This window comes from Guillardia theta (assembly GCF_000315625.1).
Source record: "Guillardia theta CCMP2712 unplaced genomic scaffold GUITHscaffold_74, whole genome shotgun sequence".
Taxonomy (NCBI): Eukaryota; class Cryptophyceae; order Pyrenomonadales; family Geminigeraceae; genus Guillardia; species Guillardia theta.
In genome coordinates, this window is record NW_005434600.1 from 407,889 (window position 1) to 435,877 (window position 27,989).

The following is a 27,989-nucleotide window of genomic DNA, read 5'->3' on the forward strand; positions in this document are numbered from 1 at the left end:
TCTGGTCTGAGTCGTTTGTATTCACTTGCAGGAATGCGGAAACATCTTTTCAACACCTTGCTGCTCTTCCTCGTCCTTCTTCCCACATGCCGATCGTACCTCGGCATCTTCATGCTGCCTCCTCGCTCAGGCGCTTCTTGTCTTGGAGCTCAACCACATGCTCGTCGTCCGGGCGGCGTCTCATTGAGGTCGGGTAAGGAGGAAGACCAAGTCTCGTCGAGCTTCTTGGAGCAGACGTTCGCTCATCGTTTCGTGGGTCAGCAGGAGCCTCTCGAGGTCTCGTGATTCATGCTTGCTCCTGCCAGGTCCCAAGGCCAGCGAGACTGCCAGGGACAGCAGGCAGTACGAGAAGTTGGGGAGGCGAGTAGGACATGCTGCGACTACCAAATCTCACCCCATCCCAGGAGCTCATGGCAGCTACAGCACAAGGAGATGCGGCGCTAGTTCGTGAGCTCTGCATTGAGGTCGTGAGGAGGAGGAGGAGGGAGGAGGGATGATGATGATGATGATGGAGGAGGGAAGAGGAGGAGGGAGGAGGGAAGAGGAGGATGGAGGAGGAGGAGGAGGAGATGTGAGATGGGAAGGCAGGGGAGGAACGGACATGTCGCGGATCCTGCGTACATCGATGAGTTTGGGTTCAGGCAAGGGGAGGGAGAGGGGAGAAGCTCGCTGAGCCCTCGCAGTTGCCTGCAGTTGGCCGGGAAGAAAGGCTTCTATGATGTGATCGTTGAGCTGCTGAATGCTGGCGCCGACATCAACTTGCAAGGAGAAGGTGAGAGAAGAGAAACGACGGCAATGCATCTCACTATACGACATACATTACGTGAAAACACGGCACCCTTGCTCCATCTGAGAACAGCTAACGTTCACATCATCTGAGAACAGCTAACTTTCACATCATCTGAGAACAGCTAACGTTCACATCATCTGAGAGCAGCTAACGTTCACATCATCTGAGAGCAGCTAACGTTCACATCATCTGAGAACAGCTAACGTTCACATCATCTGAGAACAGCTAACGTTCACATCATCTGAGAACAAGAAACTCTCTCATGATCTCGCAACAACACACAATCTTATTCACGGCGTGAGCTCCTCTTGATGTTATCGATTTGTACAAACATTTTGCATCAATTGAGAACATTTTTGTAAGGTGGGACAACAGCACTTCATATGGCAGCACAGGTGATAATAAAACCTTTACTCTAACTCTTGCGCCAACTGAAATGCGGGAGCCAGTACGGGCATCTGGAACTTGTGAAGATGTTGCTGCAGGTGAAGTTATAGATGATATTATGTGATGAACATGTAATGAGATGAGATGAGACGAGAATGGTATGGTATGGTATGAGATGGTATGGTATGGTATGAGATGAGATGGTATGAGATGAGATGGTATGAGATGGTATGGTATGGTATGGTATAAGATGAGATGAGATGGTATGAGATGAGATGGTATGAGATGAGATGGTATGAGATGAGATGAAGGTTTATTCCAATCTGTTGTCATCTCATTCGCTTCACCAGGACGGGGCAGATGCGCAGGTGAAAGATTTCTCTGGCAGGTAGGAGGGACGCCAGCAACTTTCAACTTGACTCGTCGGCAGTACTCCCATGCTGCTCGCGCAGACTTTCGGACAGAAGGAGACAGAGAGCTTTCTGCGGAGTTACAAACCGCCAGTGTACGATCAAGGTAGGAGAGCAAGAAGAGATACAAGTTGTAACATGACGTGTAGGTGATGATGATCTCGATGACGTGTTTGTTGTCTCGAACGATGAAATCCCGTCCAAGATTGAACCCAAGGACAAGCTGAAGCCTTCGCAAGACATGCAAGATGAGCTTGAAAATTTCTTCAAGACGTGAGGGGATGAGATGAGAAAAATAGTTGTTCTTGCTCTCACCTACAGATCCGTTCTTAGACAACACCCGGACTTGTTAAACTTTTAGCTTATTATTATTAAATTACAACCCTCTCACTCCAGATAAACGCTTCACTTTACATTCTCACCAGCTTCCTTCTGAACCTTTGCTCTACTCCCGCTCCTCCTGTACCCTCCCTCTCCCTCTCCCTCTCCCTCTCCCTCTCCCTCTCCCTCTCCCTCTCCCTCTCCCTCTCCCTCTCCCTCTCCCTCTCCCTCTCCCTCTCCCTCTCCCCGTCTTCCTTGGTGACCCCCTCAAAATTCTCCCCCAGCAGCGACGTGACAACCTGCTCTACGGGGGGGCCATGCCTCCTCCTCCTCCAGAAGCATTTGGAGCCCGGCGACAGCTGAGACTTCTTGTCCCTCCTGCCCCTCTGTCTCAGGGGAAGGAAACGCGAGAGAAAGCGGGGGAAGAGAAGTTTGTGTGTGAGAGGAAGGGACTTGTGGGGTGAGTGGCAGGAAGGAGAGGGAAGGGAGAGCAGGAAGAAGGAGGCTTGAAGAACAGGGATAGGAACAGCAAAGCTGAAATGGTGGTGGTGGTTGTGGTGGTGGTAATGATGATGATGATGATGATGAGGAGGAGGAGGAGGAGAAAGGAGATGATGATGATGATGATGATGAGGAGGAGGAGGAGGAGAAAGGAGATGATGATGATGATGATGATGATGATGATGATGATGATGATGATGATGATGAGGAGGAGGAGGAGGAGGAGGAGAAGGAGATGATGATGATGATGAGGAGGAGGCGGAGAAAGGAGATGATGATGATGATGAGGAGGAGGAGGAAGAGGAGGAGAAAGGAGATGAGGATGAAGGAAGGAGGAGGAGGAGGAGAAAGGAGATGATGATGATGATGATGATGATGATGAGGAGGAGGAGGAGGAGAAAGGAGATGAGGATGAAGGAAGGAGCACAACGAGGGGAGAAGTCAACCTGTCGCTCTTGACCAAGGCGCCGAGATCATGGACAATCGTGTCGATGGGAGGAAAAACTTGCGAGTCGATTTTGCTGTAGCGAGAATGAGGATGAAGAGAGGAGAGGAGGAAGAGAGAGTGTAGGCAGAGAAGAGGATCTGATGGTACAGAGAGGAGGACCTGAAGATTGTGACAGCCTCCAGCTTTCCGTCAGGTTTTGTCCAGTTGGCAGAGATCTAGAAGGATGAGTGAGATGATAGAAAACAATGCAGGGAGAGAGGAGAGGAGAGGAGAGGAGAGGAGAGGAGAGGAGAGGAGAGGAGAGGAGAGGAGAGGAGAGGAGGGGGGAGGAGGGGGGAGGAGAGGAGGGGAGAGGAGAGGAGGGGAGGGGAGAGGAGAGGAGAGGAGAGGAGAGGAGAGGAGAGGAGAGGAGAGGAGAGAGAAGGGGAGGGGAAGGGAGGGGAGAGAGATTCAACAGAAGGAGATAGGCAAGCCAACCTCGAAGGAGCCAATACGAGGTTGAGAGCTGTAAATCAGGAGCTCGGGAACGTTCTGAGATGAACGTCAACGAGGAGAAGGAGGAGGTTGAGGAGGGAAGGGACGAGAGAAGGGAAGGCACCTTGACGATTTTCAGAGTCGAGAGTTCGGGTTCTTGTTTCATGGCTTCAGCAAAACGCCGAAAACAACTTACAAGGAAAGTCATTGAAAGAGGCAATCCATGATCGGAAGGAATGATGACTCTCACGAAGAAGATGACAATGATAGTAATGAATGACATCAAGGCAATGAAAATGGAGAAACGAGAGGTGGAGATTGTCCTATCTCACCCTTCGTATTTCTCTGGATCATGTCTTGTGTTGAGATTTTGTTGAGCATATCTGAACGAATAATATCAGTCGAGAAGAGCAAAGAGATAAGAGGAGGAGGAGGCTATTTTGTTGCGAGAAGGAATTACCTCATTTCAACATGCAAGCAAAACGAAAACTGTCCGTTCCAGAGAGAGACCTGTATTCCTCCTCTCCTCATCTTCTTGCTCAGTTGCTCTACCGCCTGCTTCACGTTCTTCACCGCCTGCTCTTGCTTTTCCTGTACGTTTCGCTTCTTCCTCTGCCTCTGCCTAACTTCCTCCTCCTCCCTTGTGCTCCTGGTGGTGATTCGTCTGCTGCTGTTCAAGCTCGTGTTCGTAGAAATGCTGATTCTGGCTCCAGATCGAACCTGATACCGGGGATGAGAAGAGGAGAAAAAGTGACAGTGCAAGAGCAGAGCAGAGCAGAGCAGAGCAGAGCAGAGCAGAGCAGAGCAGAGCAGAGCAGAGCAGAGCACGAGAAATCAGTTGGAGGAGTGGAGGGTCAGATCACTGCATGGTATTGTCTTGACACCTTTCTGATGTTTCTCAATGTCCAGTCGCCTTGCTCGCCTCTTGTTTGACGAACAAGTTCTTCAAAGCTCTTGTCGAGGTCAAAGGGAGGAACTCTAGCAGGTATCCTCAAAGAATCTCCTCCTCCGCTTCCCATTCCTCCTCTTGCATCTCCCCATGCCCTGACCAGTCCTGCTCCTGCTCCTGCTCCTCCAACGTAGACTCTAGAGTTCAAAGTTTCTGGTCCCGCTGAAATCCTTCTGCCCAACATGGATCGATGAGCGCTGGATTCAGACTCTTCCACCTGCTCCCCAGCTGCGCGATGATCACCCGGCCAGGTGGCCCCCCATCTCCTCTCAGAGCTGTCCAGCTCCTCCTCCCCATGCAAGGTCGCGACCTGACAGAAGTCGGAATAGAAGCTTCCATCACAAGTTCCTCCTCCTCCTCCTCCTCCTCCTCTCGACCCCTGCCGTGTGCATTACAATCGTGCAAATGAAATGCAGGACGAACCTGTTGCGACGACTCCTGCGGGCGAAGCAGATCAGAAGCGATGGTGCTCATGGAGGTCAAGGAGGAAGCAGGAATCTTCCCTACTCTCTCGCTCTCAATCTCGATAGAGGGCGGAGGTCTCTCTTCTTGTACAAGCTTCTCAGCCTCCAGCCGCGTTTCCTCCCCCTGGATCGTCTGCTCCGATTTCTTTTCTTCTCGCATTTCTTCCTCGTTCACGGAGCATTCAATGCAAGGAAGCTGTTCTCCTCTCCCTGCAAGCAGATGCCTGCCGCTGCTCTGCCGGGTTTGATCAAGATGAGGAAGAAGCTTGTCCGGGGAGGAGGAGGGGGAGAACGAGGGAGCAGGAGAGGATCCAATCGCCTTTGATGGAGTGTTCACGTCGTCTGACAGGCTTGAGGCATCTTGCATGCTAACGCCAAACTTGGAGAATATGCTCGAGAGACTCGAAGAAAATTCGACGTGCTCCTCCTCCTCCTCCTCCTCCTCCTTGCTCGCAGTCGCTAGCACTACCTCGTCTCTGCGCACCACCTTTTGGACTTGCTCGTGCTGCTCACTCTCCTTTCGTTTCTTTCCCTCCTCTCCTCTTGTTTCTTCCCTCATATCCTCCTGCATGAAGGAAGAAGGCAGCATCTGGAAGTTCTCCACGGAGGATTCGTAAGAGTCAAACTCACTGATGCACCGGGAGCTCGCGACTTCGTCCAACGAAAAATCGCTTTCATGCTCCTCCTGCTCCTCCTGCTCCTCCTTCCCGACTTTGACGCATCTCTTCCCTGCTCTACTGTTAGCGTCCTCATCGTCAGCCTCCTCCTCCACCTGCAGCCTCCACTGTGCTGGATGTAGAAGCCTGAGAGCTTCCGTTGGGCGAAGGGAGACTTGACTCAAGCGAGGGCTTGCGGAGAATGTTCTCTTGTGTATCTTCCCCTCCTCTCGCTCCCTCCAGCTCTGCATGCCAGGCATATCCTCTGTCTGCTGCCGTCTTCGCTGCCTGCTAGCTGGTAAGAAGGTGGGAGCAGAGAGGATGACTGAGCTCACCGTCCTACCCTTCTTGTCGAGCAGCAGGGGATCGAGCCCGAGCTGCATCAGATGCTTGGCAAGCGCTCGCTGACCATGACGAGCAGCAACATGAAGCAGAGACTTCCCCTCCTCATTCCGAACCTCAAGATCCACCTCCTTGTTCGCGATCGCTTTGCTCAGCTTAAAAAACGTCATCATATGGTGGTGGTGGTGGTGAGGAGGAGGAGGAGGAGGAAGAGAAATGGTAGCAGAGATCAAAGATGGTCAAATACAAGGTAGCATGCACAGCTTTGTCGCACCTTCTCTATTTTCCCTGTGCGGGCCCACTTGAAATAAGTTTTGTGATCAACAGAGGATCGTGAGGACAGAGCAACGTCGCTAGACCGATCGCTTCCGCTACCCAGCGGCCTCAGCTTGATCTTCTCCCGAGGCTTTCCCACTTCCTCTGATTTCTTTCCTCCTCTATCCTCAGCGTGTCTCGTGCCCCCAACCTGGAAGTTTTATCAAACTTTTTCGCTCCTTCATCCTCTCCAATACCTGGTTAATTTCACCATAACCTTTTCCCCATCCAGCCCTCGTTCTCAATGGAATCGTCGATGGCGCTGGAGGTTGCGGTTTGTCTGTGCAATAGTGAATTGTCTGCAGCCACAAGCTTCTCCCTCAATCTATCGCCTTCGCTTCCCTCTCGTCCTCCTTTCTCCCGCAACCCCCCCCCCGCCCCTTACCTGTTCTATCAAGCCCGAGCTGTAGGAAGGCGGGAGGATTGAGGAATGCATTTTGCGACGAAGACGAGGAGGTCAACTTGTTATTCTTGTTTCCTAGGAAACTGTTCTGAAGGAAGGAAGGAACCTCGACCTGAATAATCGAATTGTCACACAAGTTGCCATGTGATTTCAATCATCAGCCTGCAGGTTCACAGCTTTCTTCGGTTCCAGCCCCATTGCCGCCATCTCACTCTTCTCTTTCCGACTCTGCGTCACTTGAATGTCAGACAGACGAGCTCCAGTGCGAGGGAGCATCCGCACCCTTCCAAAGAGCTGGTGATCCCTTCACGTGCAACAAGTCACACGACAAGGAGAGCAGGCAGCAGAAGCCTCACCTTGGCGCCAATTGTCTTGAGTTTGCATCAGATTCATCAGAGTCCTGTTTTCAAGCATCATGAGAGATGTGACTTCAGATGTCACTCAAACACCTCAAAGACGGTTGCCAATCCCAGCCGATTCATCTTCCACCTCACCTAGCCCGTCTGATGAGGTTGCAGCAGGTGGCGCTGGCATTGATCAGCATGATACTGCTCGTATTTGAATGCATTGAAGCATCTCATAGCATGCCGATCAATCAATCTACATGCTCTGGGCCGCCTGAGGTATCGAAATGCTCAGCAACGTGACAAAAAGGAAAAGATTGCAGGTCAAATCCCAGGCAAGAAGAATGTTCACATCGATTAAAAACAATGCATCATATAAGTGAATCCACCAGGACAAAGCGATAAAGGTAGCGCGAAAACACTATTGCCACAACAGTACATTTCCCGAACAATATGAAAATATCACCTAAGACAAATGAACGAGGAAAGGGGGAAAACCAGCAAAGAGGCAGAACAATGACGCAGACAACTAGGCGAGGAGGAAAAATCAGAGACAGGAACGAAATGGAGAAGGACATTGAGGAGGGCGAGCAGAGGAAGGAGAGTGTGAGGGAGGAGAACGAATGACAACACATTTGGATCAGGTATTGTGAGAGGAACGAGGAACGAGGAGGAGGAGCTGGGGCAGAAGGGAGGAATCAAAAGTTGTCTGTTTGTCATAAAAAGAGGATCAGGAAGACGAGGAGGAGGAAGGGAAGAAGGGGAGCGGAAGCAGCTGACTCAAGCTAACAGTGCATCGATTCTGAACGCCCGCAGATAATCGCATTCGCAGCGTAGGGGTACTCGTAGATTTTGAAATTATTTCGACACTTCAAAAAATATTATGGAATTTAATTGATACCTTTGAAATATTGAGGGCTTGCACAGAAAAGTGAGGGCTCCTACGAAGGTTAACTGAAACTGAGTTTCAGTTATGGTGTCAGTAACTGTCAAAACAAAGAAATAACGGCTGAAAGAGTAGTGGTGAAGCTGCGAAGGCTTTTAGCCGAATGGCCAATTAGGTGTTAAGGTAGATGAGACAGAGGAAGGTGATGAGAGAAAGGTAAGGAGGGAGAATGTTTGGGGATGAGCGAAGTTCATGAACGGGAGGGGAGAAATCACAATCACAACTACCATAATCTCTGCACCTTTCATTTTTATTTGTGATGCTGTGAGTTGTGTGGCTAATATGTAGTCTCTGTGACGTTGTCAGAGACAACGTACCACAATATTGAATAGTCCACTGTAACTCATGTTTTGCATTGATTGTCAGATTTTAGATTTCAAGTGTAGTCACGGTCACCAAAGCTTCCCCGATATTGCTCCTTCGACCCATCTACCACTGTTGTGCGAAACCAGGCAGAAAGGGTTTAATGTTTGCTGTTAAGTCTTAAGAAGCTTGACAAGAACCTGTTGAGACCAGGATGTTGTTCTCCTTGCTACTGGGCTCATGACATCAATGTCCTTTCAACCAGCATGATAGCATCCACAGAGTCTTCCACTTCGCATTAACTCCGCAGAGGATCTGTCAAGCTGTCAATCTTTATTGATATTTAAAATTGATCGATGCCAACCCTGTAAGGTAGAGACGCAGCAACAGAGCACAAGCTTCTCTGGTGTATTATTATTGCTATCATGTGACTTCATTCGAAAGCTAGAATGTTGTTCGGCCGCACATGGGCGCTCTCACCCACATATGTTGTCTCTCTCTACTTTCGACTTCCGCACTCTTCCTTGGGCTTCCTCAGCCTCAGTCAGAAAAAAGAGTCGAGGAGAAGCTTATGGATTGCTAGTTGATGGGTAGATCATTGACCAGAGAATTCGTTTATTTTCAATCAAAATCTACAATTTCTAGGGGAATAAGAGATACCTGCGTTCTAATTTTACTGCCTCACCTTGAAGAATTGAACAACATCACTCCGATTCGTTTGCCATTGTCAGCTTGCGGGGTCTCCGGCCCCTTCGCCTCCACTCGTCTGAACATGTCGTGAGAGAATTGATACATCTTTGACACGGACGCCCATCTTCACATCTTTGCTTCTTCTTCCTGCAAGCAACGCATGCTTGCTTGATTTGTTTCTTTATTCCTCCTCCTTGAACGCCGCTCAAGAAATCCTTGGGAAGATTCGAGATGAACGGGAGAGAAACTTGTTCGTCTTCAGGGATTTGTGAGTTGACTTCGGGCATCGCCTCCTCGTCGCTGCTCAAAGGCGAAGAGTAGTTGTTGGACGACAAATATGACGGTCTGCTCGGACAGGAAGACTCTGCAGGAAATTCTAGGAAGGGAAACAGTGATTCCAATGGGATATCAACCGAACGGTCCAGATCATCCGATGTAAGCATGTATGCACCCAAGTCTTCAGGAGTGAATGCCACGAGAGCGATGGCATCCTCCAAGCTGTGCGACGCCTTCACCAGATCTTGCATATCGGTACTGATAAAGTTGTCCATGGATCGATGTGCAGAATACATTGAGGGAAGAGGAAAAGACAGACAGGAAAACAAAGGAACCTTCAGAGCGTTCAAGAACAAGAAGCAGCAATCGATGAATTGATTGACGCAAGCTGAGTGTGAGGCGAAGGAAGAAATACAGTGCAAGCAGTACAGATGGGAAGTCTTTTGAAGGGTGGGATATTGGGGAGAAGTCACGGCACTCTCGGTCAGCCCTGAGAACGCTATCCGATTTGAAATTATCTCTTTTCGAAAATACAAAAATCGCGGGCCTACAAGATCCCGAATCTTTTGACAGTTTTGGACACCCACCCCACAAGTGAGTGCTGATGGACCCCTTTGATGAAACCTCTACAGTTTTACTTCCCCTGGTCTTGTCATCCGACCCCAAGATGACCCGAATCCAAAATGAGTCTTTTCACATTCCAAAATAAAACACGATTTACATAGATTATCCGAGACGAAAAAGAAACTTTTCGATGCGGGTGGCGTAGGGACATGAGGTGACAAACATTTTACCTTTTTAGTTTTAGTTAATGGGAAGAGTCTAGCCCATGCTTCATCCCCGCTATCCCCCTCCCGCCAGCCTCCCTCACCCTCGATTTATCATCATCCCACCCTACCCTTCCTAGTCGAACTCATGCAAGACCGAAATGAATTGAATCAAAAGATAGGAAATCTGGAATGGAGCAACTCTCTTGTAAAGCCAAGTGGTAGTGGGTACAGTAGTGTGAGGGCCCTGAGTGTTGACGGGTGTATCATGTCTTTTTTACTCATGACATCCGAATAATTTTGTAAAAGGCGGCGTTACCTAAATTTGCAGATGGACTTTTTTTTTAACCCCCCCACGCCGCCCCCACCCCCTCCCCTCGCTCCGCCCCCAACCCTTCACTTGCCTTCACTTCCCTGCCACGCTTTCATGTCCCCCTGCAATGGACTTCCTTCACTACTGCTCTCCTCTTCTTCCTTGATCATATCGAGTCTACCCATATCACCTTCGGCCTTCACTCGTGATCTCAGTGTACAGCGTCAACTGCGCTTCACATGAGCCCTTGGATATCGGTCTTGGTCAACACAGATGTTATGGGCTAGCAAGCCAAGCTTATTTCAACTTTCTTTCTCTGGGCATGCAGTGTGTACGTGAGAGCAGGACAGAGTGCAGCTTACATCACTGTCAAGCCTCAGTATCTTTCAGATCATCCCAATGACATTCTCGGACATCAGTGTCCACTTCATTGTATGTTTTCAGAACCGGCAATGCTCTGAAATTGCCGACATCACTGGTGATATATACCATGGTTGCAGGGTGGTGTCACGCCCGAACATGAGAGGAGAGAATAGCCCCATCTAGCTGAATGATATAGGCTAAGGCAAGGACTAGGGGTAGAGTCTTCTTGCTCAAGGAAGCAGAGGTGTTCTCGGCTTGGAAGTTGAAAAGCTTCCTCCTTAGATATCGAACATCCCATCAGAGGAATCCTTGCTCTCTCGTAGGAAAGAGAACCCCGTCCTCTTAGCTTGAAAGCCACCACGGGTACACGGTTCCTGCATGTCTCTGAGACTCTGGCTCAGTTCCCATGAGCTCTGACTGGTGGGCTCACCGAAACCCGATTAACACAACTTATTCCCACGGAAAGTCTCGTTCAAGGTTGCAAGGCTCGTCTGTTTCGGTGGAGCAAGAAGAAGCAATCCTGAAAAGAGCTCCGTTCAGTTGCATTATGACAGAAAGAATCGCATCTAAGTAACGCCGCGGAATGTTGCGTATTGTAGTATTGCAATACAGTGATTCTGTAGACTGGGTACTTGAATGCAGTGTTGACAGCAGTAAATCAGGGATCTGAACCAGCACCAGACAGTACAGTGTTTCTCCGCGTTATGGTATAACTCGTGACCGTAGAAGAAGAGGAACACACACTAGTCCTCAGTGTTCACCACTGGTATAGTGACTGTCTTGAATGCAATTGAAACGCACGGCGCGAAAACCAGAAAACTATGATGAGCGGCCGTGGGTGGGGCAAGATGCGCTCCGCGAAGAAGTCGAGGATAGTGTTCCCAAGAAACACAAGAGTCAGATTGAGTCACACACACTTGAACAATGATTACATGAGTCGCAAATGAGAAAGAAAGCGGGGATGTTCAGATCGGATCGAGAGAGAGAAATGAGTCAGCGATAGTTTCCTGATGCTGGTCGTAAGTTAGGTGGAGCACCTTCTCCAGACCAAGTACAGGGAATACAAACCCTCATCAGTACTTCTAAGACGCCAACTTCCAACAAGGGAAATACTAACTCTGGTCGTCATCTCTGAACATCATGGCATGTACCACCCCATCTCACCGTGAACCGTTCAGTGACGGCCGGCCGCGTTGGCCCAGACTGAGAGGAGCCTCGCGAGACCTAGAGAGTTACTAAGTTCTATCTCACTGACTGCTACTCCCGGCTGCTATCTGAGAGACACTAGTCTACAACTTATTACTACCGGTTCTTTTAGTACCAGGGTATGTTTCAGAGTTACTATATGATACAGTATCATCGACCGTTTTGGTTGTCTCCTGCATCAGTTCTAGTCACCACCCCATGAATTTCCACGATTCAACGGTGCCGGGGTGGCAAGTGGGCAAGTGGGCCAGTGGTTTTTACTTCCTTCCCCTCACTCGTCGGGGGGCCCGTACACTTAAGAACCCACACGGGCCATGTACTAGCCTCCATAAAACTTCGGCTTCAGATCGGGGTGACTATTTGAATCAGTTTTGAATTCTCAGAACACAACCACTGGGTGGGTTACCGGTCAGTGACTACCCCTTATGTTTACTGAAGTATGATCTAAAATGTGGGTAGGTTGATTTGAATTTTCGATGTACGGTCCCCAGTCCGAGGCGCATGCTCATGCCAGTGTGAATAGGCTGACGCAGTCACTGTGAGCTGAAGGAACATTCCACTTGCCAAGTTGGAACAAGATCGCTTGGGTCGTCCTCCAGTGTCACGATGATCGTCAAAAACTGAGTGCCGCTCAGCGGCTAGTGACTCGTCCGAAGAACTTGGAAATCGATAGGCTATCCGAAAACGACATGTAACTTAGTAAACTTGCTATCACAACAAAAAATTTTAAGCTCCGCGTGCTCTCAACCGGGCTCGAACCGATGACCTTCGCCTTATCAGAGCGACGCGCTACCAACTGCGCTATGAGAGCTTGCTGTATAGCTGCTGACAACTGTATATGTACCTGTGCGACCACCCCTACCCCCTCCAGATGTACCCACCTTCATCTTCACCGTAAACTACCCCCTTCTTCTCGTGTACCCGACTCAATCTTGTACACCCCGAACCCCCCCTGCCACACTCTCCCCTTTCTCTAGCTTCACCTGCGGCCTCGCCCCCGCCCTCCCAATGGCCGTCAGGAGTCGACGGGAGAGCGAACGGGGTGAAGGGAGTGGAGATGGAGCACAGAGAAGGGAGGGAGGGGAGAGATGGTGATTCTCGTGTATATAACATAAAACAGGTTTTTGGTTTCGTCCTGTAATGCATCCCTGGAACGATGACCCAAGGGCGATCAAGAATCATGTGATAAGCCCGATCTCCCCTTCCCTTCCCTAACATGCTCAATCAACTACATCTTTTGACGCTCGTCTACATGATCACACATATTCATTTCACGCAACCACGTTACGACACGCGAATTTATTGATCTCCATCTCGAGTGATCTCTGATCTTATCTGAGAGATCACGTTGTCTGCTGAGTGGTAGATGTTGCTTGAGATAAAATCAAATCAGTCATCCTTGCCCCAACTACCTTTCACAACACACCTGGTTCCTTCAGCTTGCTCAACGGTCGGCAAGTAAGAGAACGATTGATCTTTCTCTTGAGCTTGCCCAGACTGCATCAGGCCAGCTTTCAGCGCGGCCGGGCCTCGACCGAAGCTTTCAAGAGCGGCAGTCTCCTGGAGAAAGTCTCTTGGGGCAAGTGGAGAGATTGAGGGATCTTCTGCAGCACCTGGTAAACAATGACAGGCAATGAGACAGGCAAACAAAAGGTACGACAACCTGCTTCCAGCCCGGACGATTCGGTTGGCACACCATCGCTACTGCTAGTCATGGCGCTGCTTGCAGGTTCGTTGCTGGCTTCAACCGCTCGCTGGCTCACATTGCTGGACCGATTTTCTTCCCACGGCCTGAATTCTTTTTAAAAAAACACCAAGGGAGCGGATCATCACTTTCTCCGTGGGTTCTTCATTGCAGGGGTCGCTGTGAAAGAGTTGTCCACAGGGGAATCATCAACTTTGCGAACATCGCTAGGAACCCCTCCTTTCTGCTCGACTCAGTTCTGCACGTAGAATGAAAGATAATGCACCTGAACGAGGTCAAGGACTTCTTTGAAGTTCGTTTCCACGGCTGAGGTATCATCTTGCTTCGTTTGAGAGTCAGCACACGAAATTTGCTCATCATCTGCAGACATTGCAGCGTTCTGTGAGTACTCAGAACGGATCGACAGGTTTACCTTTGCCCTTTGAGCTGCCCGAGGCACTTCCAGCACCTGACGCTGCTTGTCCCACTTTTCCAGCATTTGCCAAATTTCTGAAAATTCGAGCGTTTGGAAGACCCTGAGGGACTGAGGCCCCACCCGCAGAAGACGAAGGCTTCACCTCCACCTGATCGATGACCTTGGCCATCGGAGGAGCTGCTGCTTCACTCTTCTTGTCTTCAGGTCCATTCCCCCCGTTCTGGGTTGCAATATTCAGCATGAGGGTTCGGAGCGACTTCACTTCTTGTTGCAGTTCAGACAGACTGTTACTGGTGATCATGTTCTGAGTTGTGTTCAAGATCTCCGTCTTGACATGATCCAAAGATGGAGCTGACTCTAACGCAATAAGTCTTCGGTTCATGTCAGAAACTTCTTTGATGTTCCTGTCCACAGCTTCGTGCAGTTTGTGAATCGAAGAAGAGATCTCTCTCAACCTCTCATCGTGCTCTACATTTTTCCTCTCTCTTACTGACCTACCATTATCTGTTGTTCCCCAAAGATCTGCGAGATGCTCTTTCGTGTACTTTTTTGCGAGTACCCCAAGCCCAGATCCGAGTCCCACAACAGCCATGGAAGCCAGTAGAATCTTTCCCCTGATCGCAAATTCATTTGACACAGGAGGAGGTCAAGCAAGGACGAATACGTACCAGCTTGACTGAGTGGAGCTCGAGCTCTGTAATTCGTTTCCTGTGCATGGAGTCAAGAGAGTGCGGAATTCAACGATATGTTTACCTTGCGACCCTCGGGAAGGCGATGCTGAACTCAACATGTTTGGTTGAGATTGCGAGGTTTTGATATTCGCTTGCTGTGTGTTTGACGTAGACTTCGCCGCTGCTTGTGATCTTGACACCTGATCGAGCTTGGGCTGTGCGATGCGTACAGCCTCTTCAATCTCCTCTTCTGTAAGCCCCTTTGCTGCAATTAGCTGGTACAAGACAACAGACATAACAAAACAACCTTTTTCTGCAAGAATTTTTTCCTTTCATCCATGGTAGACGCCTGCACTTTTGGATGGAGCAGGAACTGAACAGCATTTTGCACTTGATCATCGCGTAATGCGCCTGCTTGGCTGCTTGCGGGAGCGGTCGCGGGAGCGCTTTCTTCAACGACGCTATCATCCATTTGCAGTATGCTGCAGTCGATGCCACTCTAAGTTGAACACTTTATGTCCTCTGTGCCTGCTCTCTTCGCTCTTCCTCTCTTCTCCTCTCCTTCCCTTCACTCTCTGTCTCGACCCTGGTTGTGTGCAGGTTTCTTACCATCGAACCCAAGTCATATTTCACTAAATGCCGTCGGGCCGGCGGTCAGACCTCCGGAGGTCCGGGTCGGGACTCGGGAAATGTCGTTGGGTATTTGAAAAAGTGGTACCACCGGTGGTTTAGATATCACAAAAGGGGGTAGTATGGGCGTGTAGGTTTGGTCGGAAGGACAAGCGATGCGCCAAGCGAGGGAGAAGGGAACAGAAGAGTAGAGGCAAGCAGAGGGGACAGAAGGAAGAGAAGAAAGGACAAAGATAGGAGAGATGCTTTGAAAGTGAGTGGAGAACAGAGGTTGGATAGCATATATGAGATAGCATTGAAAGATAGGTGATCTGATTGATGAATTATGCTGTTTGGTTAGCGGACACAGACAGGTTATCAGAACGCACATATCAAGATAAATCGACGTAGGTCAATACCAGGAGAAAGCACGATCAGCACAATATGTCTTGATACACATTTCTGATATCAGATGAAAGAAGCAAGTAAAGGATAGGGATGCTAGGTCTTAGTCTCGATGAGAAATGGAACACATGATTAATCAGTCATCTTCTAATTTCCCAAGTGATTTCAATATGTATCCATGATCTAAGTCAGTACGTTTTGTTGCAGGTCTCAGTTTTTCTTGTTTCCATCATGTATCGATCGCAGGGCATAGCAATGAAGGAGAATCGCTCTCCCCCCAAGGCTGGAAACACCTTCTTGAAATCTTCCTCGTCGGCACTTCAATCAAAGACAAACATCGCAGCCACCGGCGCCCTTCGTGTCCCCAGCAAGCCGACGGTACCTAATGTCATTCGTCCCATCACCGCTTCTTCCGTCTCCTCTAGCTCCATGCAGGCAGGCAAGGGAGTTGTGCGGCCAGGAACAGCCCCTGGGTCTTCTGGTCACAGCGAGAGCAGAGGTCAGGACCAGGGCACAGAACGAAACCAATCAGCTCGGCAGGGCAACGTGAAGACATGGGAGCTGTCTGACTTTGACATCGGCAAGCCTCTGGGGCGAGGAAAGTTTGGAAACGTCTACCTTGCAAGGGAAAAGAAGACTCAGTTCATCGTGGCGCTCAAAGTTCTGTTCAAATCCCAGCTGGCGAAGGCTGGAGTTGAGCACCAGCTGAGAAGAGAGATTGAGATTCAGTCGCACTTGCGACACACTAACATCCTCCGGCTCTACGGCTACTTCTACGACCAGAGCCGCGTCTACCTCATCCTCGAGTTTGCAGCAAGAGGGGAGCTATACAAGGAGCTGCAGAAGGTTCTCCCCGTCTCACTTGCTTTTCCCGTCTTTCCTCTCCTCTCTCCCACGTGCTGCTGCTCTTCTGTGTATTTCTGCTGCTGCTCTTCTGTGTATTTCTGCTGCTCCTTTTCTGTGTATTTCTGCTGCTGCTCTTCTGTGTATTTCTGCTGCTCCTCTTCTGTATATTTGTCTTGTTTGTTTGGTGACGCATTGAGGGCAGATGAAACGTTTCCCGGAGGAGCGAGCAGCTTACTACATCGGATCTCTTGCGGCCTCCCTCGCCTACTGCCATGAGAAAAATGTGATCCACAGAGACATCAAGCCCGAGAACCTCCTGGTGGACAGCAAGGTGACCCTTTCCTCCCCTCCCTCCCCCTGTTCCCGTCTCCTCTCCCCTCCCCTCCTCTCTACCCTCCCTCCAGCCCCTCCTTCTTCCCTTCCCTGCTCCTCCTTTTCCGCTCCTTTCCTATGATTTCCTTGTACTCCTTGTCTTGTCTCTTTCCTGACCTGACCGGATCGTAGGGTGAGGTGAAGATCGCTGACTTTGGCTGGTCCGTACATGCTCCCTCTTCCAAGCGCCACACCCTCTGCGGCACGTTGGACTATCTTCCTCCTGAGATGGTTGAGGGCCAGGTAAAGCTTGCTTCTCCTACTCACTCACTTGTTTTTCTCCTCACTATCCTTATTCTTTCTGATCCTCCAACTGTAACTCGTTCTCTTTGGTCCTGTTACCTCTGTTGGCTCATGTTTTTCTAAGGCTCATGACAAAAATGTCGACATCTGGTCACTTGGTGTCCTCTGCTATGAATTCCTTGTCGGAAACCCTCCCTTCGAGGCTCAGGGTCACTCCGAGACATACCGCAGGATCGCAAAGGTGCTTCTTGCTCTTGCTCCACCCTCCTCCTTCTGAGAGCTGATCTCGTGGTTTCTCAGGTTGACTTGAAGTTTCCCTCCTACGTGTCTGCTGGCGCTAAGGATCTCATCTCGAAGCTCCTCGTCAAAGACCCGAAGGCTCGACTTAGCCTCAAGCAGGTCCATCTTCCTCCTCCTCCCAATCCCAATCCTAGTCCTAGTCTTAGTCTTAGTCCACTTCCCATTTCGATTCCCGTGATGTCACTTACCTTCTTTGTCTCTTACACGATCCACAGGTCATGCAGCATCCTTGGATCAAGCTGGGTGACGCTTACAAGGCTCAGCTGGACCGGGAGAACGAGGGAAGGTTCGCAAACCTCCACCTGTAGAGCAGGAGGAGGAGGAGGAGGAGTGTGGGTGTCTCAATAAAGAATAAACAAGATTTACTGTTTCTCGGTTGTTGTGATTCCCTTCTGTTGCTTTCTGTCTGAAAGTTTCTTTCCATCCTCCTCGTCCTCTCTGTTCCTCTCCACGTTCCTTTCCAGCAACTGCTTAATAGCTGCTACCACCTAGGGAGTGTGAGAGGTGCGCTCAGGAGAAAGTTGAAGCAAGAAAAGAAGAAAGCTCTCTTACCTCAGGTGAGATTTTGTTCACGCGCACGTCCATGTTTTTCATCTTTGTGTTCTCCTCCAGCGCGTCTCTCAGTATCATCCCGCCCTCTGCTGTTGATTCATTCCATGCCTCTCCTCCTGATCCTCCTGCATCCTTCCCTCCTCCCTTCTCCTTTGTTCCTCCTCCCTGTTCTGGTCCTCGGTTCCCCCCCCCCCCCCACCACCACCACCACACATCTTCACCTGGACCTAGTGCGTTGCTGGAGATGTCAACGAACTCGATGCTTGAGTTGAGCCTAAGCATTGCCGCAAAGATCCTCACAGCTTCCCCCTGCTTCCGTAGTCACTCCACCACCCCACCCCGCCCGTCATGCCCCGTCCCCTCCTCTCCTGCTCTCTTCCTTCCTATCTCTTCCCCCTCGCCTCTCTTCCTTTCTCCCATCAACTCTTCTCACCTGCCCTGATCCATCACCAAGCCCATTTCCTCCGATGTGAAGGTGACTCAACGCCTTTTAACTGTCAGACGATAAAGAACATCCGACGGCAAGGAGGAATAAACGAAAAGAGGAGTATTTTGAAGGATGTGTGCAGTGGGGGGGGGGATGGATGAGGAGTGGAGGCCTTACAGAATTGCTCTTCAACCCTTCGAAGATGTAACATCCTCCTTTCTCTCCAAGTCTGAACTAGAGTCAACAACGCATCGATGTAAAGCAGCAGGGAAAGCACAAGAGAGTGACAAGCAGTAGGATGAAGAAATCGGGAAGGGGATGAAGAGCGTGAAAAAAGGGAACAAGGAGGGGGACAACAGAAGAAGCTCGCACGGGGAGAGGGTTTGGCAGGGCAGGAGGGAGAGAAAGCAGGATGCAAAAGGGGACAAGAAGGAGAAGCACGGGAGAAACCTGTTGAGTCTTAGGTTCAGGTTGATGAGACAAGTGTTGGTTTGCAAGCTCCTTCCGAGGAACTTTCCTCCTTCCGAGTGAATGTGATTGTCACAGAGAATTAGAGTGGATATGACGCTATCCTTTCCCAGACACTTGCAAAGAGCTCTTGTTCCCCTTTCAAAACATATCACAACACGACAAGACAACAACAACCTGATCAAGACAAACGAATTGAGAAAAAAACTTCAAACAGGATCAAACGAGTTGCCAAACCAGCAGGCAAACATTTGAGGGATCATGAGGGGGAGGGAGCAAAAGGGATATGACAAGTCGAGACATCAAGTAAAAGTGATGACAAGAAACTCGAAGGACCTGTCAGAGATCTTGTTGTGGCTCAGATCGAGATGAGTGATGGTAATGTTGTCTCTCAAACCCACCACGAGCCTTCTGACCTACAAAAACAACAAGCAGTTTACAACCTCACACAAGACAGCAGCAAGAGCGCAAGGACAAGAAGCAAAGCTATCAATGGAGAGTGAACCAAGCAAATCCATCCAACAAGAACAATGGCATCACTTTTTCGTCATCAAGCATATTCTCATTGAGGATCAAAGTCGTCAACGTCTCTGTCTTCGCCAGCTGCAAATAACTCAATGGCGAGAGAAATCGATCAGCCCGTCACCTGCTGGGCGAGAAGTTCGGCATCTGTTAGCTTCATCCCGAAGATCGATCTCTCATACTTCATGCCCACATTCTTAGACCCATACGTGATGTTCAAACTACCGTAACTGTCAGCAAGATCGCTTGTCAGAATCGTTCTGACCTGTACAGATTTGGAAGGGCATCGAAAAGAAAAGAAACGTCGGCGTGCGATGAGAACTGACAACGCAAGTTAAGTAAGAGAAAAGGTTCACCCGAGCTTCTCAACAACCCACTGTTATCAGTTACAACCATTTCATCAAATGTCTGTATTCTCTTCTGATCCTCCAATTATCACCTGTCGAATTTGAAGTTTGTAGATGAAATCGCGAGAGGTGAGGAGAAGTTCGATGAGAGCATCCATGGCCTGACAAGTTCCTCATACCTAAACCCTCATACTTCGAAAGGGCTTCTTCTCACCTCCTGGCTCCCGTCAAAATTCTCAATCGCCTCCTCGGCTGTTCGTTCAAAGAAGAGTTGTTTCCTGCACACCATAAGGGATCTTTCAGCCCACATCGCGGCTGACGCATTTCCTCTCCTCTCTTCTCCTCTTCCTTCTCTCATCGCCTCTCATCACATCTCACCAGCTATGACCATGCTCTTGGGGAAGGCAATTCTGAAACAGATCAGAGGCGCATCGCTTCCAGTAGACCTGCTCAGACTTGAGGAGAGGAGGAGAGGCTTGAAACAAGCTCACATCGGACTCTATGAGTGGTGCTGAGACCTGGAGAGGCAGGTCTGTTGGGATCAGCTTGCACAGATTCTCTTTGAACTTCTCAGGAATCCCGGCAAACGTCGGGCGACTTTTGAAATTGAGGGCAGCAGATTGAAGGCACAAGTCAGTCAGAGGCTTCACAAACGTCAGGGGCGCGACGTCCTCCTCAGCCTTGCCGAATCTTGCTGTGTGGATCTGAGCGTAGGCGGTCTTGGACATGGTCTATGGTGCCAACAGGTTGCGTGTACACTAGGGGAACGATGCTGTTGTGAAACAAGTCGCCATGATGAAGCCACTTGACCTGTTGGAACACAGAATTACAACACAATCGTTCTAAATGCTCCTTTAGTCAATCAAACTCTGATTCATTTCACAAAACCACGTCCTTGTTACCATTTGCACTGCAGTTTTCTTGACTGTTTCTGTGAAGCTCGCTAACTGCTTTACATCTAGAACTCCTTTGTTGTGTAGAGCTCTTGTTTTATTCCATGGCCTTGTCCTGATTTCGATGCAGGTTATTCGTTTCTTCTCTTATCCTTGATTCTTTCTTCTTTCCATATTCTCGTTCACCAGTTTCAATTTCTGGTCTGCTCATCGCAACTTTGGCTCCCTGCGACTTTTGTTATCCATTTCATCGCTATTCTTTCCCTTCTGTCTTTTTGCTCGTGATGGTGCGGCTGACGCTACTGCTGCTTACTGTCCTTGCAGGCCAACGGAATCGTGAACATTGCGCAACAGTTGTAAACCGTTACCGTTCCAAACCGAACAAGGCACTCAGGGCCGGAAACCGTGAACGGCGGCGGCGCAGCGGCCCGGGGCTCCGAGGCACTGGGGCCGCGGGCTCAGTTGCCAATCAAGTTACACTGTCACCTGCGCCTAGAACAAATGCTAAACAAAATCCAACCCAACACCTATACGGACCATAGACAGCTTGATAGAATGGAAGAAGAGATACGTCAATGCTCCCTCACCGTGCACATGTTGATCATCGATGGAGATACTTGCTTTGCTCCGAGGCTCCCCCAAGTGAAACAAATGACAGATGACGTGGCTAAAGGCTGGTTCTGTGGCAACTTGTCGACTTGTCACTGAGTTGGACTGTGCGAGGCTCTGCGTGAGAGACTCTCTGATCGCAATCTCAACACTGCTACTACCCCTGGAGAGGTGTCTCAATGCCGCGATGCTGTAACCGGCGCTGATCATCGCACATCACTGTGCGATGCACTTCCTTGATGTTATTCGTACGAACAATGCATTGGAACTGAACAACAGGTTCTTCATCTTCATCTTGTCTTACTCCGAGCCCATCAAAACACGCTCAGGTAGTAGTAGTAGTAGTATACTATGTCATTAGATTACTAGTGAGTTGGATATCTGTCCTGTTGTCTCCTGTCCTAGTCTTGCATACACGGAGGGGTTGTTTGTTCCCCTCCTTCTAGGTTTGCTATGCCCTGGGAGGGGTGGCTTCTGCTCCTTGGAGGGGTGGCTTTTCCATTTCCTCTGATTCGAACACCCCCGACTTTTCCTCACATCCCACTTGAGACGAGGAGATTTCCAACTTCCATCATTCCTGGATCAATCATCTCTTGCTTTCTCTTCTTCTGGCGAGCTTTGTACACTTTGTTGAGCTTCTCATCAATTCTTCTTAAATTTGTCTGTGCAGAGTGTGGGTGCATTGAAGTCGAGCAATCGAGTCTAGTCTTCTCCCCGGCCGTCGCCGCGTCGCCTTCGTCGCCTTCCCTCACACGTTTCAAACCCAGCCTATGCCCATGCTCCTTCTCCTCCCTCCTCCCTCCGTCGGTCCTCAGCGTCTCCTCGACCCCTCTCGTCCCTCCAGAACAGACCTGAGCCATCGGCTCTCCTCGGAGCCTCGCAAGTCGATGATCCTGTGAGCCAAGGCATCGCCTCCGAGCGATCGGATGCGTTGGATGTTGTGCGAGTTGTTGCTCGCAAGGCTGCTCAGCGCCTTCATGAGATCGTCCAGCAACAAGGTGCTGTGCTGATGCCTTCGCATCGCGCTAACGACGGCCTCGATCGCTCCCGCCTCTCTCGCCCGCACCTGGCTGTCAGCCATGCCGCTGACGATGCTGTGCAGCGCTTGGCACGCTGCCAGCTGTACCCACACCTCGTCCGGGAGCCCGGTCATGGCGCAGACGATAGCCTCGATCGCTCCCGCCTCGCGAGCCCGCACCTGGCTGTCAGCCATGCCGCTGACGATGCTGTGCAGCGCTTGGCATGCTGCCTTCTGTAAGTTGTCGTTCGGGTGCCTGGTCATCGCGCGGACGACAGCCTCGATCGCTCCCGCTTGAGTGGCCGGGAGCCTGCTGCACTCGCTGGTCTTGGCTATGTTAGTCAGCAACCTGCATAGCTGCCCCTGTATGTCCGCGTTGCTCTGGTGCCTGGTCATCGCGCTGACGATAGCGTCGAGCGCTGCCGCATGACTCGCCGTGCTCTGACCTCGGAAGTTATTCATGATGGAGTTGAGGGCCCCGAACACTTTGAGCACGAATATTCTCCTTGCGTCGTCTGCGTGGGTATCGAGGGCTGTCAAGATTGCCTGAATCGCTCCCACCTCTCGTGCCTGCGCCTGGCTGTCTTCCCCGGAGCGAACCAAGTGGTCCAGAGACCCGCAGGCAGCCTCCTGTATCTCCGCGTCGTCCGGATGGCTGTTCATCACGTTGATGACGGCCTGGATCGCTCCCGCCTCTCGCGCCCGCGTGTGGCTCTCTTGAATGAAGCTCGATATGTAGTCCAGAGCCCCGCACGCAGCCCGCTGTACCCCCGCGTCTTGAACGTGCCTGGTCATCGCGCTGACGATGGCCTCGATCGCTCCCGCCTCTTGCGCCCGCACATGGGTCTGATCCATTGTACTGACAGTATGTCTCAAAGCCTCGCATGCAGCCTGCTGTACCCCCGCGTCGTCCGCGTGCCTGGTCATCGCGCGGACAACGGCCTCGATCGCTCCCGCCTCTCGCGCCCGGACTCGGTTCTGTCTGATCTCCTCATATCTACTCGAGAGTCTACATACATGACTCAGGGCCCAGCACGCAGCCTGCTGTACCCCCTTGTCATCCGCGTGCCTGGTCATCGCGCTGACGACGGCCTCGATCGCTCCCGCCTCTCCTGCCCGCGCCTGGCTCTCCTCGATGCGTCTGACTATACACTTGAGGGCCCCGCACGCAGCCTGCTGTACCCCCTTGTCATCCGCGTGCCTGGTCATCGCGCGGACAACGGCCTCGATCGCTCCCGCCTCTCTCGCCTTGAGCTTGTAGTCTTCAACGCTCTGAGCCATCCTGACCAAGGCTTCGCACGCAGCCTGCTGTACCTCCGCGAGTGCCTCATACGTCGCCATGTCCTGCACTTCCGCCTCTATGCTGTCTTCAGCTCCCGTCATCCTCAGCTGCCTCCATACCTCCCTTGCCGGCTCCTTCATCCCACGTCCGTCTTGCGCCTCTACCGCTGCTGACGTCCCGACCCGTAGCCTCTTTGCTCCCGTGCTCAGCGGGCTACGGGCGTTTCTCGCCATGCCTTCCAGGGCATCGCATGCTGACTCTTGTAGCCCCGCATGCTCTCGGTACTTGCGCTTGCTGAATCTCGTCACCACCACCTCGATCCCTCCGCCCGCTGCCTCTCCGATCCATCTCCACGCAGCTACTGCCATACTGCATATGCCCCGGCATAGCGACTGGCTGCCGCTCCGTGCGTCCTGCAGCCCAGGCGTCCTGCCTGACGACCTCCATGCTGCCCTCTCACGCCCCTCCGCTCCGGCTCGTCCTAGAGCTACCGCAAGCTCCGCGAACGTCGGGCGATCCTCCTCCCTCGTCGCCCAGCAGCTCTCTACCAGGGCCCATACCTCGTCCGGACACCCTCCGACTACGTCCTCTCGGGTCAGCCTCCCACCCCCGCACACGTACCGGATCACACTTTCGTCCGTCAAGTTGTAGTAGGGGGTCTTGCCCAAGGTCATGATCTCCCAGCACGTCACCCCGAAGGCCCACACGTCGCTCTTCTCTGAGCACCGGCCTCCCTGCATGGACTCCGGGGGCATGTAGCGTACCGGCAGCCCTCGCCCCGCTACCGTAGCGTCAGTACCGTCCACGAGCTCTACTGCCAGCCCGAAGCCCGCCACCTTCACCGACGTCCTGCGCACGTCCTCCTTGTCGAAGCCCAAGACCAGCACGTGCCTTGCCGCGAGGTTCCGGTGGACGACGCGGAGCTCAGCGAGGTGCTCCATGCCCTGGGCGATCTGCTGCATTATCGCCATCTGGTGCCCTCGCGTCACCTGGCCCCCCAGCCTGCCCACCAGAGCCTCCCTCAGCAACCCCAGCTCGGCGTACTCGGTCAGCAGCAGGCGGCAGCCCTCGGCGTCCTCGCTCTGCCCCATGTACCGTACAAGCCGAGAATGCGGCCCGAGCCTCAGCATCACCCCGGCTTCTCTCTCGCCGTCGCCTTGCCTCAGCTTGAGCACCGCGACCTTGATCCTCTCCGGCTCCACTCCTCGCCCTCGCAGGCGGAGATGACCTATGTAGAGGGTCTTGAAGGAGCCTGCTGAGATTGGCTGCTGGTCGATCTCGACGTCGTTTCTGGGGACGAGCAGCGCGTGTCGCTCCTGCCACTTTTGGATGGCGCTGCGGAGAGCAATGTTGGGGATAAGGTAGTTGGAGGGGAGGCAGGCGCCAGTGAGGGGGCTGGAGAGACGGAGCTGGAGCCAGGCCTCGATGGAAGATCTCTCGTAGGTGTAGCCATCGCAGGAGGAGACAGGGTCGGTCATGAGCGACATGCTGATGAGGCAGAAGAAGGACGCGAGTGGTTGCTGCTCCGCTATCATGGCGGGGACGAGGGAGGGGAAGGGGAGCGGGAGGGAAGAGGGCTGGGGTACGCATCGCAAGGGAGTGAGAGGGGGTGCGGGTCAAGTCTAGAAAGGGTTCACGGAGGGGGTGTTACGAGGAGGGGAGGGGAGGTACAGGGGGTGGTAGGAAAAAAGAAAAGCCAATCCTACCAGTGGCTGTAAAAGCTCGAAAAAAGAAGATCTTCATAAAAAAAGACAAAAAAGAAAGGTGTACAGCCTGTGGGAGCTGTGAGCATGGAAGATGCCAGCGTTGTGACGATGTATCCACTGAAGAGACAAGATCAGGGGTTGAGAACAACGTGGCAAGATATGAAACGTATCTTTGCTTGAAAAGCGGCCGATGCGATAGGCGAGCGAGACGGCGCCGAGGGTTTGCACTTGGCGGTCGTCCGCAACTTGCACGGTAAACTGAGTATCACGCTGTAGCAGAGTCTCGGAGAGTCCCAGCTGCTGAAAAAGCTGCTGAGACATGATATTGATATGAACTCGGGAAGAGCTGATGCTGACGGGGAGCCGAATAAGATCACGGCGGGTAAGGCGAGCTGAAGCGGCGCGGAGGCGTCCGGCCACCGTCAACCGAAGTCAGCGCCGAAGCTGCCCGAGCTGCTCTCGAAGCCGCTGTGCCGCGCGAGCCACCGAAGCTCGCCATGCGCAGGCCCGCCGTGACCGTACCCGGACTCCGACACCGTTGGCAGGCTGGCGTAGACAGGAAGCCTGAACCAAGCCTTTTAAACTGCTCGGATGATCTGATCGGTGTACCGGTTTAGGGTTTAGGGTTTAGGGTTTAGGGTTTAGGGTTTAGGGTTTAGGGTTTAGAAATCCTCCCGCAAAGGAGGGATCGAGAAGCAACCCCTCGACGAAAGAAAAGGGTGGTCGAGATGGACAAGCTATCGGGAAGACTAGGCGTGGAATGGGCAATAGCACTTGATGAGAAGATAAAAGCGGCACAAGCTCTACATCAAGATTGCGACATTCTCGAATTGATAACAACAGCCCTCCCCATCAAGGAAATTCCGCTACGAGGCTCCAGCGGGAAAAGACATGCATCCAAAATTCAAATGGATCTGAAGCGCAAAATCAAGCAACTTCACAAGGACTTAAGAAACGCTTCAGAAATTCCAGACTTTATTGATCGCGCACACAAGGAGTCGAGCTTACATGCAGAAATAAGAGAGAATATGACCAAATTCAAGGAGATCTGCGCAGCACAAGACCAAGAGATATTCCTGAAAAAATGCGAAGAACGAAGAAGACGCTTGGGCACGATAGGGAGTAAAGAGTCTCAAAATGCAATGGGCAAGAAATCAGACTTTAAGCCCAAAGCCCCAATGCTGAGTCAACTGCCAGAGAAGTGCCACCCAAACACAATCGAACTTACGTCATGGAGAGATCTCCAGCCAGCGCTGCAACAGCCGGAGACAGCATATCTTCAAGAACTGAACCCGTTAATCGAGACATTCCTCCAGAGCAACTCCAAAGAATCAAGCAAAACCTTTTGGAATGCAAGACATCAAACCATGCTGCACGTCGAGGTTCTCGGGGCGAGGAACCTGGCAACACTGACACAAAAGCTGTTCATAACTCTGGCGCCTGCACACGCAATCGTACCCATCATCCGAGGACTGATCACACAGCCAGGAGGGTGGCGCCTGGAAGGATACAAAAACATCGAGCAATTCCTCCCCATGAGATTGGCAAGAGATCTAGAAGATGAAACCCACACGGCAACCTTCTTTGCAGTCAACGGATGTACCATGAACGGAACCTGTGCAAGAGCTGAATGTCAAACAAAAGGACGACTGATTCCGTTATATGACAAAAGCCAGAAAAACGAAGAAGCATCAATCCTCTTCTTCTGCAAAAGCTGTCAATCACTGACTTCCGTCAAACCACCGGACTTCGAACCCCCAGAGCAAATCAATCAACACCCGACCAGGGATGTAGAGATAGTTTACCCGCTGGAGCCAGGCGAGATCCAAGTATGGATTCAAAAACTGGCCAACCGGAAAGCAGCAGGCATGGATTTGATTTCAAACGAGATTCTGAAAGCTCTGCCTGACAGTGCAAAGGAGGAAATAGGCAAGACAATCAGCCGAGCCTTGATCGGAGACAAGCAAACACTAAAGATGCTCGCGAGAGTTAGGCTCCTCCCAAAAAATGAGATATGTCACCTCTTGGAGAATCAAAGACCTATATGCGTCCTCTCCTCGATAACGAGGATCTTCCAGGCAGTCATAGCGCACAGACTGGCAAAAGCTGCTGAAAAACATAAGCTACTCACTAACAACCAGGAAGGTTTCAGACCAGAGGGGGGGACGATCAGGCAGGGTCATCGTCTACTCAACATCATCGAGGAGGCTCAGAGTAATCAACACGACCTCATCCTGCTGTACCTCGACTTTGCAAACTTCTTTAACAATGTGGCAGTCGAATCCATTGCAAAAATCATGGAAGTATATGGCTTTCACCAGTGTGATGTAGACGTCGCAATCAGTTGTAGCCAAGGGATAGCGCTGCAAATTCAGACAGAGAGGTTCGAAACAGCAGCCATCCCACTTCTCAGAGGATTACCCCAAGGCAGCCCCGCAAGTCCGCCAAAAACAAATCTTCTGCTCAGCATCTTGTCAAAACAGCTCGATCAACAACAAGACGAGATTGCAACTCAACACCCTAATAATCTGTCATTTGCAGACGACCTTGTCCTGATAGCACATTCAGTGAGAGAGATGAAAACGCTTGTCCAAGTGGTAGAGCGATTCTGTCGATGGAGTGGATTAGAACTGAACACGAAGAAATCTGAAATCACCAGCTTTGATTATCGGCTAAGAAGGGAGATCCCAGGAACACAGACCATCAAGTTCTTCGACAAGGAGTTTGTGAACCTACCACCGACAAAATGGTTCAAATATCTAGGGATCCGGATCAGCTTGTGGAGACCAGGAGGAAGAGGCAACAAGGCGCACACCTGCCCCTTCACGTGGGGAGAGAAAGAACACATCTTGGAGAAGACAAAAGAACTGACCAAGCTGATTGAATCATCTGCTTACTCGGCAGCCCAAAAATATTACCTGGTGAAGGTAG

At 51.2% G+C, this 27,989-nt stretch overlaps 9 protein-coding genes and 1 non-coding gene across 10 annotated transcripts; 3 read left to right on the forward strand and 7 right to left on the reverse strand.

The window, feature by feature from the left end:
* Positions 1-1,537: 1,537 nt before the first annotated feature.
* GUITHDRAFT_114360 (hypothetical protein) lies at positions 1,538-1,948 on the forward strand (the record flags this gene model as incomplete). Its single annotated transcript, XM_005826556.1, has 4 exons — positions 1,538-1,545; positions 1,608-1,693; positions 1,737-1,860; positions 1,909-1,948. 4 exons carry the CDS (start codon positions 1,538-1,540, stop codon positions 1,946-1,948), a joined length of 258 nt encoding a protein of 85 aa, XP_005826613.1.
* Positions 1,949-4,417: 2,469 nt separating this feature from the next.
* Positions 4,418-6,942, reverse strand: GUITHDRAFT_114361 (hypothetical protein; the record flags this gene model as incomplete). Its single annotated transcript, XM_005826557.1, has 10 exons — positions 4,418-4,453; positions 4,704-5,473; positions 5,517-5,688; positions 5,736-5,804; positions 6,255-6,337; positions 6,443-6,572; positions 6,635-6,688; positions 6,743-6,764; positions 6,817-6,860; positions 6,910-6,942. The coding sequence occupies 10 exons, from the start codon at positions 6,940-6,942 to the stop codon at positions 4,418-4,420; spliced, it is 1,413 nt and encodes a 470-aa protein (XP_005826614.1).
* A 1,815-nt stretch (positions 6,943-8,757) lies between these two features.
* On the reverse strand, positions 8,758-9,294 carry GUITHDRAFT_114362 (hypothetical protein; the record flags this gene model as incomplete). Its single annotated transcript, XM_005826558.1, has 2 exons — positions 8,758-8,819; positions 8,874-9,294. 2 exons carry the CDS (start codon positions 9,292-9,294, stop codon positions 8,758-8,760), a joined length of 483 nt encoding a protein of 160 aa, XP_005826615.1.
* Positions 9,295-12,406: 3,112 nt separating this feature from the next.
* On the reverse strand, positions 12,407-12,479 carry GUITHDRAFT_t87. Its single transcript has one exon. It is a non-coding gene; the product is annotated as a tRNA-Ile (tRNA).
* Positions 12,480-13,605: 1,126 nt separating this feature from the next.
* GUITHDRAFT_114363 (hypothetical protein) lies at positions 13,606-14,931 on the reverse strand (the record flags this gene model as incomplete). Its single annotated transcript, XM_005826559.1, has 5 exons — positions 13,606-13,862; positions 13,909-14,402; positions 14,457-14,496; positions 14,542-14,719; positions 14,767-14,931. 5 exons carry the CDS (start codon positions 14,929-14,931, stop codon positions 13,606-13,608), a joined length of 1,134 nt encoding a protein of 377 aa, XP_005826616.1.
* A 971-nt stretch (positions 14,932-15,902) lies between these two features.
* GUITHDRAFT_76267 (hypothetical protein) lies at positions 15,903-17,542 on the forward strand (the record flags this gene model as incomplete). Its single annotated transcript, XM_005826560.1, has 6 exons — positions 15,903-16,319; positions 16,522-16,650; positions 16,824-16,934; positions 17,059-17,175; positions 17,235-17,333; positions 17,450-17,542. The coding sequence occupies 6 exons, from the start codon at positions 15,903-15,905 to the stop codon at positions 17,540-17,542; spliced, it is 966 nt and encodes a 321-aa protein (XP_005826617.1).
* Positions 17,543-17,744: 202 nt separating this feature from the next.
* GUITHDRAFT_143411 (hypothetical protein) lies at positions 17,745-20,278 on the reverse strand (the record flags this gene model as incomplete). The annotated part of the gene is made up of 13 exons (XM_005826561.1): positions 17,745-17,872; positions 18,008-18,095; positions 18,220-18,273; positions 18,391-18,442; positions 18,664-18,819; positions 19,018-19,097; positions 19,222-19,284; positions 19,328-19,424; positions 19,469-19,524; positions 19,643-19,711; positions 19,765-19,828; positions 19,929-19,996; positions 20,042-20,278. The coding sequence occupies 13 exons, from the start codon at positions 20,276-20,278 to the stop codon at positions 17,745-17,747; spliced, it is 1,212 nt and encodes a 403-aa protein (XP_005826618.1).
* A 3,577-nt stretch (positions 20,279-23,855) lies between these two features.
* On the reverse strand, positions 23,856-24,314 carry GUITHDRAFT_76228 (hypothetical protein; the record flags this gene model as incomplete). Its single annotated transcript, XM_005826562.1, has 1 exon — positions 23,856-24,314. A coding segment is annotated over one exon (459 nt), but the record flags the coding sequence as incomplete, so codon positions are not given.
* Positions 24,315-24,656: 342 nt separating this feature from the next.
* Positions 24,657-24,887, reverse strand: GUITHDRAFT_76263 (hypothetical protein; the record flags this gene model as incomplete). The annotated part of the gene is made up of 1 exon (XM_005826563.1): positions 24,657-24,887. A coding segment is annotated over one exon (231 nt), but the record flags the coding sequence as incomplete, so codon positions are not given.
* Positions 24,888-26,018: 1,131 nt separating this feature from the next.
* Positions 26,019-27,672, forward strand: GUITHDRAFT_154400 (hypothetical protein). The gene is made up of 2 exons (XM_005826564.1): positions 26,019-26,853; positions 27,224-27,672. The coding sequence occupies exons 1-2, from the start codon at positions 26,087-26,089 to the stop codon at positions 27,387-27,389; spliced, it is 933 nt and encodes a 310-aa protein (XP_005826621.1). The 5' UTR covers positions 26,019-26,086; the 3' UTR covers positions 27,390-27,672.
* Positions 27,673-27,989: the final 317 nt, after the last annotated feature.